An 11,861-nucleotide genomic window follows, 5' to 3' on the forward strand; every position below is an offset into this window, starting at 1 on the left:
CAAAAACAAACACCACCACCACAAAACACAAACACCAAAAAAAGCCCCAAAACCAAAAAAACCCACCACAACTTAATTCAGGATGAGTTGTGGTTTGGAACTATGCGGTGTCTTTTTCTGCCAATAATCTGATCATCAACACTTTAATTCTTTTCTCCTCAAAATTATTAAGCAGATTTAAGTTACGAAAGCTTATTATTATGCGGGCTGTCCCATCCTGGAAGTTTTCAAGGCCAGGCTGGATGGGATAGTGGAAGGTGTCCCTGCCCATGGCAGGGACTGGAATAAGATGAGATCTAAAGTCCCTTCCAGCTCAAATCAGTCTGGGATTTTAGGACACCAAACCCTCCAGGTTTCACCAAAACCACATCCACTCTGAGGAGAGCACGAGGAAAATGTGTCTGATCCCTCCCTGGTAGTGACTGCAGCCAAAAGCGCTCCCCATGCCACCAGCTTTCCCCGGCACAGGTTTTGGGGTGAGCTCCAGCGGTAAAGCAGGATTTGGGGGAGCAGCTGGTCTTTGATTTAGGTCCCTTGCAGAGCCATAGGGACGCACTACTGGATGGGAGCGAAACCCCAATGTTTTTCTTGGCTTCCCACGGCCAGAGGACAGCGTCAGATGGGATTTGGGGAAGGAATTGTTCCTTGTGAGCGTGGTGAGGCCCTGGCACAGGGTGCCCAGAGAAGCTGTGGCTGCCCCTGGATCCCTGGCGGGTCAGACGGGGCTTGGAGCACCCTGGGACAGTGGGAGGTGTCCCTTGCCCGTGGCAGGGACCGGAATGAACTTTAGGCTCCCTTCCAACCCAAACCCTTCCATGATTCCTTGACCTCCACGAGCTCTCCCCGCACCTCCTCGCCCCTCCGCCTCTACCCACACTCCGCGGCCGCCCTTTAACCCACGCTGCGGCCTCCGAGCGCTGACGCAGCCCGTGCCCATCGCAGTCGGGGTCTGTGACACTCGCGGTCCCTCACGACACCGGCCGCGTGTCGCGACAGCCGCAGCCCTCCGAGGCGGCAGGGGGCGCTGCGCGGCGCTGGGGGCCGGGCGGGAGCGCCCCCCGCCTCTATGGCCCTTCCCGGCATTCCCTATGAGCTGCGGCTGCTCATCATGGCGGACCCCAGAGACAAGGCGCTGCAGGATTACCGCAAGAAGCTGCTGGAGCACAAGGAGATCGACGGGCGCCTCAAGGAGTGTGAGCGCGGGCGCGGCGGGCGGTGAGGGGGTGCGGGGGTGGGCGTCGCTGAGCGCCCCGCGGAGCCTCGAGAGGGAGCGCGGCGGCCGCGGCGCTGCCCGCGCTTCGTCATGGGCCTGGCCGGGCCCCGGGGAACGGGGGGTGGGCGCTGCCAGCGCCGCGGTTGGGTCCCGCTCTCCTCGGGAGGGCTCCGGAGGGTCACAGAATCGCGGAATCATTTAGGTTTGAAAAGATGTCTGGGATCAGCGAGACAAACGTGTGACTGCCATCACCTTGTCAGTAGAACAGAGCACTGAGTGCCACGTCCAGTCGTTCCTTGGACACCTCCAGGGATGGACACTCCGCTGTCTCTCTCGGCAGCCTTTTCTCAATGACCGACCACCTTTTCCGTGGAGAATTTTTCCCCAATATCCCATTTAAACTTACTCTGGCACAACTGGAGGCTCTTCCCGCTCTTCCTGTCCCTGTTCCCTGGGAGCAGAGCCCGATCCCCCCCGGCTGTCCCCTCCTGTCAGGGAGTTGTGCCGAGCCACAAAGTTCCCCCTGAGACTCCTTTTCTCCAGGCTCAGCCCCTTTCCCAGCTCCCTCAGCTTCTCCTGGTGCTCCAGACCCTTTCCCAGCTCTGTTCCCTTCTCCACATTAGCTCAAGGATGCTCATTGGTCTCCCAGTCTCACTCTACCTTGCAGCTTTGCTGCTGGAAAGGGGTCTGGTCCCATGCTCTTGTGGGGTTGAAGGTTACTGGAATTCTGTGTCTCTATTCTCTTGTAGTAAGGGAACAGCTGAAAGAACTCACCAAGCAGTATGAGAAGTCAGAAAATGATCTCAAGGCCTTGCAGAGCGTTGGGCAGGTACGTGAGGGAAGCGAGGTGTTGGCACCCTGTGCTGGTTGGTGACAGTGCATTTGCCTGGAAGTAACCTTTACATCCATTTTTAGTATCAAGAGAGAGAAAGTGGGAACAGTCCAGGTAAAACAACCTTGGACATCAGGAACTGAGGGGTTGGGGGGGGTTCCAGCATGTCTGACTCCTGCAATGGTAGTTTCTCTTGAGGCTAATGCTGTTTTTACTTTTTTACAGATTGTTGGCGAGGTTCTTAAACAGCTGACAGAGGAGAAGTGTGAGTACACTGAACTGTTACATCCTCTGAGATCGTGAAAATCATGGAACCACGGGAGGTTTTGGGTTGGAAGAGACCTTAAAGCTCATCTCATTCCAACCCCTTCCACACCTTCCACCTTCCCAGGCTGCTCCAAGCCCTGTCTAGCCTGGCATGGAACAATTCCAGGGACCCAGGGGCAGCCACAAAAGAATAAGTTTTCAAAGTTAAAATCTTGTTAAACTTACGGAGAAGTAAAGAATTGAAGTATTGGCGATCAGATTCTTGGCAGAAAAACATTCTGGATAATTCAGAATCACAACTGAGAGGGCGAATTGAGTAAATTTGAGGTTTTTTTTTTCTCTGATTTTCTTTCTCCAGTCATTGTGAAGGCTACAAATGGACCAAGATACGTGGTTGGCTGTCGCCGCCAGGTAATTGATCTGTGTGAATATTCATTAAAAATTTGCTTTGGTGTGGAATATTAGCATTGCATTTCATCCACTGGGTCCTTAGTGGGGTGTTTTTATCTTCTGTAATGTGCACACTGCTGCTTTGCACTGGTACCTGCTCCTCTCTCTCCCTTTGTAGTGGTAGCAGCGTGGCTTCCTGGTGGAGACAAAATAATCCACAGCATTCCCAAGGCCTTGCATGTGTTTTTAAGATTTTTTATTGAGTCAAAATTCTGTCCCTCTGCCTGATTTTGGACTCTCTGAAAATGAATTATGATGATTGATAGTTTTCATTGTGTAATGTGACTGTTGCTGTCATAGTGCTGCGCTTTAATTTTAATGTTTTATTCACTGTGTATCATAATCATGGAATAGTTTGGGTTGGAAGAGACCTTCGAGTCCATCCCGTTCCACCCCTGCCATGGGCTGGGACATTTTCCACTCTCCCAGGCTCTCCAAGTCCCATCTTGGACACTTCCAGGCATCCAGAGGCAGCCACAGCTTCTCTGGGCACTCTGTGCCAGGGCCTCAGCACCCTCCCAGCCAGGAATTCCTTCCCAATATCCCACCCAAACCTGCTCTCTGTCTGTTTGAAACCATTGCCTTTAGCCATATCTTCATTTTTTTAATTTTTTTTCCTCTTTCTGGGGAGAAACTGATGTTCCTTGCAGAATTTTGGGATATAAGTAAACCTAATTCCACTGTGGGGCATGTGAGGTAATCTTGATGTTCTGTGTTGAAACAGAGGTGAATCCTAAGGAATAGGTTGTCCTTGGATGAACCAGCACTTTGCAGCTTATTCTTCACTAAAAACACTCTTTTATCTTAAAAGTTCCTTGATTTGCAACCAGAGGCTCAAAAAAAAAAAAAAAAACCAAACCACAACAACAAAAAATCCAACCCAACAAACCCTGATTGTTTTCAAAATGTCAGAATATCAAAGACAAACAATTTCTCCCAGACTAGAAGGACAAGTTTTGTGATCAAAGCCCTCATGGCTGAGCTGCTGCTGCTCAGGAGGGAGGAGAGCAAGGCTGTTCAAGTGGGAGCAAAATCACTTCCCTATCTCAAGTGCATTAGCTAAGAAGGTCAAGTGGATTCTCTTTGTTTTCTTCTCGCTGCAAAATAACTTCAGGGTTGTTGGGCAGAGTTGAATCTGAGAGAATTCCATGCTGTCACGAAGTTCTTTGGATAAGGAAGCTGGAAAGAGCCCTTAGTAGTGACCCCAGTAAAGGAGGGGGAGCAGCTTGATCCTTAACCCCTCCAGAGGGTCAAAAATCCATGTGGCAAGGGACCTTATAAATCCCCCAGAAGGGACAATGGGAAACTTCCAGCAGTCCTGGAAAAGGATTGTCCAAATCCTCTTTTAATTCCAGCAAAATTTAGTAGGGTGTACTGGAACGTGTTTTAAAAATCCCATAAAAATGGCAGGTGAGGAGGCATCTGAGGTGAAAGAGTAATAATTGAACAGCTGACTTCAAAGAGGGGAAGTAATGACACAGGAAAATGTTCAGCTTTTTGTGAGGGTTGTTCAGCTATTCTGAAACAGCTGTTCCTGTGTGGAGCAGAGGGAAGGATTAGATCCCACTGATCCAGTCTGATTGACGGCAGTGAAATTAAAAATTAATGGTGGACTAGAAAACAGTCTTTATTTTAATAAAGTGGTGGAGGTAAGTTAATGGCTGCTTGCTGTGTCACTCTTTTCTTGTTTTCTCTTGGAGCAAGGAGTGCAAACTCCAGTGAACATTTTGGCTAAAATCAGGGATTGTGTTGGAGTGGGGTTCTAACAGAATTCTTTTTTTTGGGATTAGCTTGACAAGAGTAAGCTGAAGCCAGGGACAAGAGTTGCTCTGGACATGACCACTCTGACTATTATGAGGTGAGATTCTGCTCCTCTCATCATAAAAATGGGGAAAAACATTACACAGAAACTCGAATAATCATTTCTGCAATATTTTGTAAAAATTCTCTGCAAAGCAATGCTTAAGTAAGGGCAGATACGTTGAGGGAAGACTTGTGTTTTATATGATTTAAAAAGAAATCGGTTATTCTTTAGAAAAATAATTACAGTATTTCCAGCCATGTTCTAAAACTTTAAAAAGTTTGCTAGGTTTGGGGTTTTTTCTGGTTTTTTTCAGCACATAAGTTGGGAAGAGAAGAAATAACGTTCATGTTGCTGTAAAATTTATGGGAATAACTATGAATTTATAAATGTGTCTGCACAATGAAAAGATCTCCTCCTAACTCCTGTATTCCAGATACTTGCCCAGGGAAGTGGATCCGCTGGTTTATAACATGTCTCATGAAGACCCAGGAGATGTTTCCTACTCCGAGATCGGAGGCTTGTCGGAACAAATCCGCGAGTTACGGGAGGTACCCAGTGCCTCAAACCCCCTCAGATACTGATCCATGCTCTCAGTGAAGCTTTTCAGGGCAAAAATCACCTTTTTGATGTTTGTCCTCTACCACCGTGGTGCTGTTCAAGGATCCTCTCAGATCAGTGCTTTCCATGTTTGATTTAAAGTGCTTGGATTGGGATTCAAATGAAGATAATCCTGTAGAGAAGAAGCCCTTTGGGCTGTGGGAGTGCCTGGAAGCCAAGTGGGAGGGTCAGCAAAGCAGACTTTAATTTTGCTCCAAAACTACCAGGATTGCTCTGGGGAGTGGAATTAGGACAGTAAGGATGTGATTTGAGCAAAGAGAGGGAGCAGCAATTGCAGAGCCAGGGCAGGGGAGTGGATTGATCCATAGGATCTCCCGCATTTTCTCATTAAACTGTTTCTCACACAAAAACGCTGCTAATAAATAAATGCAGCTAGATGAAAACTGAGCTGGCAGGTGCGTCATTAACTGTTTTAAAACTCGGAGGCTCAGTTTGTTCTCTGTCCCTTCACAGGTCATTGAACTGCCACTTACAAACCCAGAATTATTCCAGCGTGTGGGAATTATCCCTCCAAAAGGCTGCCTGCTGTACGGCCCCCCTGGTGAGTCTCAGCAAAGGGCAACAACTCTTTGCTTGTTGCTTTCAGACTGTGGCAAGAGCCTTCTTTGTTTCTCCTTCTTTCCCTTTTTATTCTCATTTTTTCTTTCCTTCTTCCTTTTTCATTTTTTCTATTTTCTTTTGTCTCTTTTTCATTCTTTTCTTTTCCCTCTCCAGCTGTTTCCTCTCTGGCTATTTCTTCTCTGTCTCCTCCCTTTCTCCTCCCTCCCTCTCTCCTCTCTCTGCTCTCTTCCTCCTTTATCTCATCTTTGGTTCTCCCCCCTTTTCCCCCTCCTTTCCCCCCCCCCTTTTTTTTTTTTTTCCTTTCTCTTTCCCTTTTTTTCTCTCTTTTTTCTCTCTCTTCCTCTCCCTTTCCTTTTTTCCCTTTCCCCTTTTTATTTCCCCTCCTCCCTAAGTCACTGGCAGGCAATTTTGAGTCAGTAATTAAACAGCTTCAATCTCTTGTCTGTCCAGGTACAGGAAAAACCCTTTTGGCCCGAGCAGTTGCCAGCCAGCTGGATTGCAACTTCCTCAAGGTGTGTAGTGGCACTGCCCCCACACATTTTTGGGTGTGTTTGCTCTCCAGTCTCCTCATCCACGTCCTCTGTCCTTCCCAAGGTGGTGTCCAGTTCCATAGTGGACAAATACATCGGCGAGAGCGCTCGGCTCATCCGAGAGATGTTCAATTATGCCCGAGATCATCAGCCCTGCATCATCTTCATGGATGAGATCGATGCTATTGGTAAAGCTCGTGGCCTGGGGGGGTGGCTGGGCTCTCCTTTCGAGGCTGGAGTCGGCTGTAAAGCCAATTCCCCCCGTTTAAAAAGCAACACTCGAGTAGCACAACTGATGGGTTTGGTGTGCTGCAGGTGGGCGCCGCTTTTCCGAAGGCACATCAGCTGACAGAGAAATTCAGAGGACTCTGATGGAGGTGAGTGTCCAGTTCCTGACTGTGGCCTGAACGGCCACATTAAATAATAATGCAGGTGTGAGTTGTTACCTGGGATCTGGCTTTGCAGAACCTTTTCTGGGTTAATAATCTTAAACTGGAAGGGAATTAAGCGCTGCTTTTGCAAAAGGCAGCTGCACATCCTGGTAATTCAGACACGAGTTCAGTGTGGAGACTAATTGAATCTTTTAAATTGCTGAAATGGTTTGGGATATTTTCTTTTGCTTATTGCTGCTCCCTGCACCTTTGAAGGTTTGGAGAACCCCCCTTTCTGTCTCCTATAATCCCAAAGATGCCCAGTCTGTAACGTTTTTGGACTGTTGCAGTGGGATTTTCAAAGCTAGGAGGAGCACTTGTGTTTCTTTGTTTCTGTATTAATTGCTTTGATAAACTAGGTTGTGTGAAGAGAATATTAAAGCCACTGGTGACAATTAGGAATTCTGAAGCTGATGGGAACCTTCCTTGGCCTGTGTTTGCAAACACTTTGCCTGGTTCAAAAGAATGTCTCTGCCTTCCACAGAGAATTAAATCACTGTGATCAAAGAGCAAGTGCTTTGAGTGTTCACAATGAAACGCCTTCCTGTGTGTGGATTAGTATTCCACAGGCTGTTCTTCAAGTCTAATTGGAATGTCTTGGCCTCGGTGCACTACGATCCAAATGTGTCAGGCAGCCATTGGCTCCTTTAGTCCTCGCAATGTTTTCTTTGCCTCGTTGTTTTAGTCAAGTGTTTCACGTTTGAGCTCAGCTTTGCTCAATGCCCTTTTCTCTGGGCAAAGCGTTTGCAGGGTCTCTTCAGCCCTTCATTGCTTGGGATGGAATATTCAGGGAGCTCGAGGCCTTGTAGGATTTTTTTTTTTTTTTTTACTTCAGAGCTTTTCATCTTGATGAAGGATACTTAGGCAGGAAAACAAACCCAGACTGGGAAGATTTGGGGTTGTTTAAAACCAAAGTTCTGTTCCCTGCTAGTTGTTGAATCAGATGGATGGATTTGACACTCTGCACAGAGTTAAAATGATCATGGCTACCAACAGACCTGACACCCTGGATCCTGCCCTGCTGCGGCCCGGAAGGCTGGACAGAAAAATCCGTGAGTTTCTGCTTCCCAGTGCCTGGAAAGGAGGATGTGATCCATGGGAATTGTGGGTTTCTGCTTTTATTGAAGCTGTAATTTTTTCTAGATATCGATCTCCCAAACGAACAAGCCAGATTAGATATTCTGAAGATTCACGCAGGCCCGATCACTAAACATGGTGAGATAGGTGAGTAGAAGTTCCCTGGATGTCATTCCTACTGCTGCTTGTGGAGAGGGGAAGAGCTGAGTTGTTACAGCCATTCTGACTGTATTCCCACTTCTGCACTGCCCACACAGCTTCCCCTCCTGGAATTCTACTTATTTTTTAATGCATCCTGATTGAGCTGTTGTTAAGTCTTTGAAAAGGAGAACCTAATATAAACCCTTGGAGCGCAGCTGGAAACTGGAAAATCAACGTGGTTCTCATCAGGCAGTTCCTGATTCTAATGGAATGCCTTAGTGCAAGTAAAGAGTGTTTTCATTCACTCCTCAATGAAAGAAATACTGTTAATGAAGGAGTCTGAAAGCAACAATCTTTAAAAAAGTCAGGGAGAAACCTCGGAGTTCGGCGACGGCATGAGCAAAATTGTTGTCTGGTAGTGGTGTGGGTCGTTCTCAGGAGTGCAAGGGGAGAGTAATAGGATAAAAAGGGGAAGGTTCATTTAAGGACTGTGTTACTCTGGGCTACCCCGAGTCCTGCTTTCACAGTGACTCCTCCCAGCTTTCCCGGACGAAACTGGGGCTGGGCTTTGCCTTTAAAGCAGTGCTGGCAGTGCAGCAGTGCCCCAGGGCCCCGTGCCACCCCCACCTCTCTGTGCTGACAGCAGCGATTCCTGCAGCCCTGGAGCTGATCCCAGTCACCATCTGGCCGCATCAACAGCTGCAGCTCAGCTCAGGGACAGCAGGAGCGAGCTGGGGGAGGGCTTTTCTTAGCAGCAGTGTTGGCTTAAACCTGCACGTGACTGCAGGCTGAGAGAGAGAAGGAGCTCCAAAGCAAATCATGAAACAGAGGTAAAGTTCTTGGAGGGAAACTTTTTACAAGGCATGGAGTGGCAGGACAAGGATGAATGGCTCCCACTGCCAGAGGACAGGGTTAGGTGGGATGTTGGGAAGGAATTCCTGGCTGTGAGGGTGGGGAGGCCCTGGCACAAGGTGCCCAGAGAAGCTGTGGCTGTCCCTGGATCCCTGGAAGTGTCCAAGGCCAGGCTGGATGAGGCTTGGAGCAACTGGGAGGTGCCTCTGGCCATGGCAGGGGTTGGAAGGAGATGGTCTTGAAGGTCCCTTCCAACCCAAACCATTGTGGGATTCTGGGATTCTACTTCATCCTGTTCCCATGTCTTTGGCACTGGAGTGGAGCAGGCTGGGATCATTCCTTCTGCCGTTCAGCAAGGCGAGGTGTCAGGTCCTTGGTAAATTCCTGCATGTGATGTGGAAACACTGGTGCTCAGCTTTGATACCCCAAAAGGAAGGCCTGAACTTAGCAGCAGGGTGAGGTGGAAATTGCATTAAAATCCAAAGATAAAGATTTGCTTCCAGCATGAGATTATCCTGCTTCAGTCCTGGTATCTGCTGAAAACCTTCAACTCACAAACCTTGCACTGTTCAACCTTGTTCATTCCCCTCACATATGTTTTTTAACTTTCAATTATGAAAAGAATTTTTTATGTGACATTGTACTACTTGGAATTAAAATACAGCAGAAGAACGTCTCATCTTTAGGAGCTTTTGGATTCTCGAGATAAAAACATTCAGTTCAAATATTTTGAATTTTATACAGAAGGGAAACTGAAAAATTTTCCAGGGAGCTGATAATTTTAATAAGCAGCCTTGCAAGAATCAGAACTTGCTGGAGGCTCAACAGTGGTTTAGAAATTGATTTTCACTGAATTATAACCATGGCCACTCCTTTAATAAATATACGTGCATAAAATATCGGGCTTAATATATTAAGGCAGTAAGAGCCTTTATTAGATGGAGTGTTGGAAGTGGAAAGGGACTGAGTTATGACCACTTGGAGATAAGTTTTCTGGGTTTTTACAGCATTTAAATGATAAGAACATTGCCTCGATGGAGCTTTTATACTTCGTGTTGATTCTTGTAACCACAAGTTGGTTAACTTTGGGATTTAATTATATAACCTGAGCTTTTGGCTGCCACACACTTCTGTGTTAATGGAAGGGCTGATCCAGCTGCTGATTCCAGTTAATTTATCAGCCCAGTGGGCAGCTCTCTGCTTGCTCTGAAATCCAAGTTTGATAGCTGGATCGGTATTTTCCTGGCATCCCTTACAGGAAGGGTGATTTATTCCTAACGGGCATTGGTGTTTTATGAACAGATTATGAAGCAATCGTGAAGCTTTCAGATGGCTTCAACGGAGCAGACTTGAGAAATGTCTGTACTGAAGCAGGTAATTCCTTAACTCTTCATTTGGATGTGCTAAATCTTGGATAATGCTGAATCTTGGAGCTGTTCCTCTGTGGATTAAACCCGGGAACTCAAAAAAGTTCTGCTGGAACATTTCACTTGAGCAGATCTGAGCCAGCCACTTTGTTGGCTGATCGTGATGTGTCCCACTGTCTCATTAAAACCAGATACATTCCAGAAACAGGGATTGTACCCATTTTGCTCCTTTTTGTAAAGAATTCAGGGCTCTTGGAGAGCTGATGCTATTTCATGCTTTTTTTTCTCATGAAAATTTGTGCACTTGGGGTTTGCCTGCATGGGCAGGCTGAGTAACAGAGTTAATGCAGACTCAAGAGTTGAAACAGTTTTTCTTTTTAGTAATCCCCTAGTTCAGAAAGGTGAATTCCCTCCTCTTCCCAACATCCAAGACGTGGGAAAGTCATGTAGATAGTGTAACCTGGCTCAGCTTTCAGTTGAATTTGGGTGAAACTTCATGTTCTGTCTTCACACTGTTAAATCCTCCCTCGCAGGGATGTTTGCGATCCGTGCTGATCATGACTTCGTAGTTCAGGAAGATTTCATGAAAGCTGTCAGGAAGGTGGCTGATTCCAAGAAGCTGGAGTCCAAGCTCGACTACAAACCTGTGTAAATCAACCATAGAATTGGTGATTGATTGTACACATCCTGCTGGGTTAATGCATAAAAAAAAGGAGAGAAATAATGTACCTCTTGATTATCATTGTAAGGTGTTCGTGTAGCATGTAGCTAGTAATTTTTGGGAATGCTAGTTGCAAGTTGGCTACAGGAGTGTGTTTTCTGTACAATTCCGAAATGCAATGTTCATTACAGCCCAGGCTCAGTAAAAATGTGTGGAGATGTGTTGTTCTCTTAGCAATTATGGTGGGAATTTATAAACGTGCCTGAAGGGATTCACAAGCAGAAGTCAGTTAATTTCTTGACTTTTTGTATATCAGTAAAGCTCCTTTCCCCAAACAGTTTATGAATAAAACCTGTTTAAATCCGTTTATCCTGGTGCACTTTGTAGCTCTCACAGAGAGGTGAATTTTGTGTGTTCTGAGTTTGAGGAGCAACTTTCCTCTGGTGTAAGGATTGGAGTCCTGTGCCTCCTGTACCAAACGGAGGCAGCCCAACCCTCAGAGAGAGAACAGACTGGTGGGGTCTGAACAATCCTTTCCATGAAGAAATTTTCCCTGATATCCAACCTAAACCTCCCCTGGCCCAGCCTGAGGCCGTTCCCTCTCCTCCTGTCCCTATTCCCTGGGAGCACAGCCCGATCCCCCCGGCTGTCCTCTCCTGTCAGGGACTTGTGCAGAGCCACAAGGTTCCCCTGAGCCTCCTTTTCTCCAGGCTCAGCCCTTTCCCAGCTCCCTCAGCCTTTCCGGGTGCTCCAGCCCCTCAGTGTCCTTTCCATGAGGGGCCCAGAGCTGTCCCCAGGGCTGGAGGTGCCTGGGAACAATCTCTGCCCTGCTCCTGTGGCCACACCAGGCCTGGCACTGGCATCTTTGCCCATCTGGACACACTCATTTGCTGCTGAATCCTGCAAATAGGATTTACCTGAGCTGGTGCTTATTTATTGCAAGAAGTAAACAAGGTGGTGGTGGTGGTTTTAAGGGCATCTGCTTTATTTATTTTTATTTTCCAAGCAGTCCCACCCCGAGGGGTGCACACAGACCTACTGCACTGTGCAGCTCACC

At 47.2% G+C, this 11,861-nt stretch overlaps 1 protein-coding gene across 1 annotated transcript; it reads left to right on the forward strand.

Moving 5' to 3' along the window:
- Positions 1 to 1,066: 1,066 nt before the first annotated feature.
- PSMC6 (proteasome 26S subunit, ATPase 6) lies at positions 1,067 to 11,173 on the forward strand. Its single transcript, XM_040066841.2, has 14 exons — positions 1,067 to 1,193; positions 1,963 to 2,042; positions 2,271 to 2,310; positions 2,671 to 2,723; positions 4,553 to 4,620; positions 5,000 to 5,114; positions 5,638 to 5,725; positions 6,196 to 6,257; positions 6,340 to 6,463; positions 6,591 to 6,652; positions 7,638 to 7,758; positions 7,850 to 7,930; positions 10,079 to 10,150; positions 10,677 to 11,173. The coding sequence occupies exons 1-14, from the start codon at positions 1,067 to 1,069 to the stop codon at positions 10,793 to 10,795; spliced, it is 1,212 nt and encodes a 403-aa protein (XP_039922775.1). The 3' UTR covers positions 10,796 to 11,173.
- The last annotated feature ends 688 nt before the right edge of the window (positions 11,174 to 11,861 follow it).

This window comes from Hirundo rustica, chromosome 6 (assembly GCF_015227805.2).
Source record: "Hirundo rustica isolate bHirRus1 chromosome 6, bHirRus1.pri.v3, whole genome shotgun sequence".
Taxonomy (NCBI): Eukaryota; Metazoa; Chordata; class Aves; order Passeriformes; family Hirundinidae; genus Hirundo; species Hirundo rustica.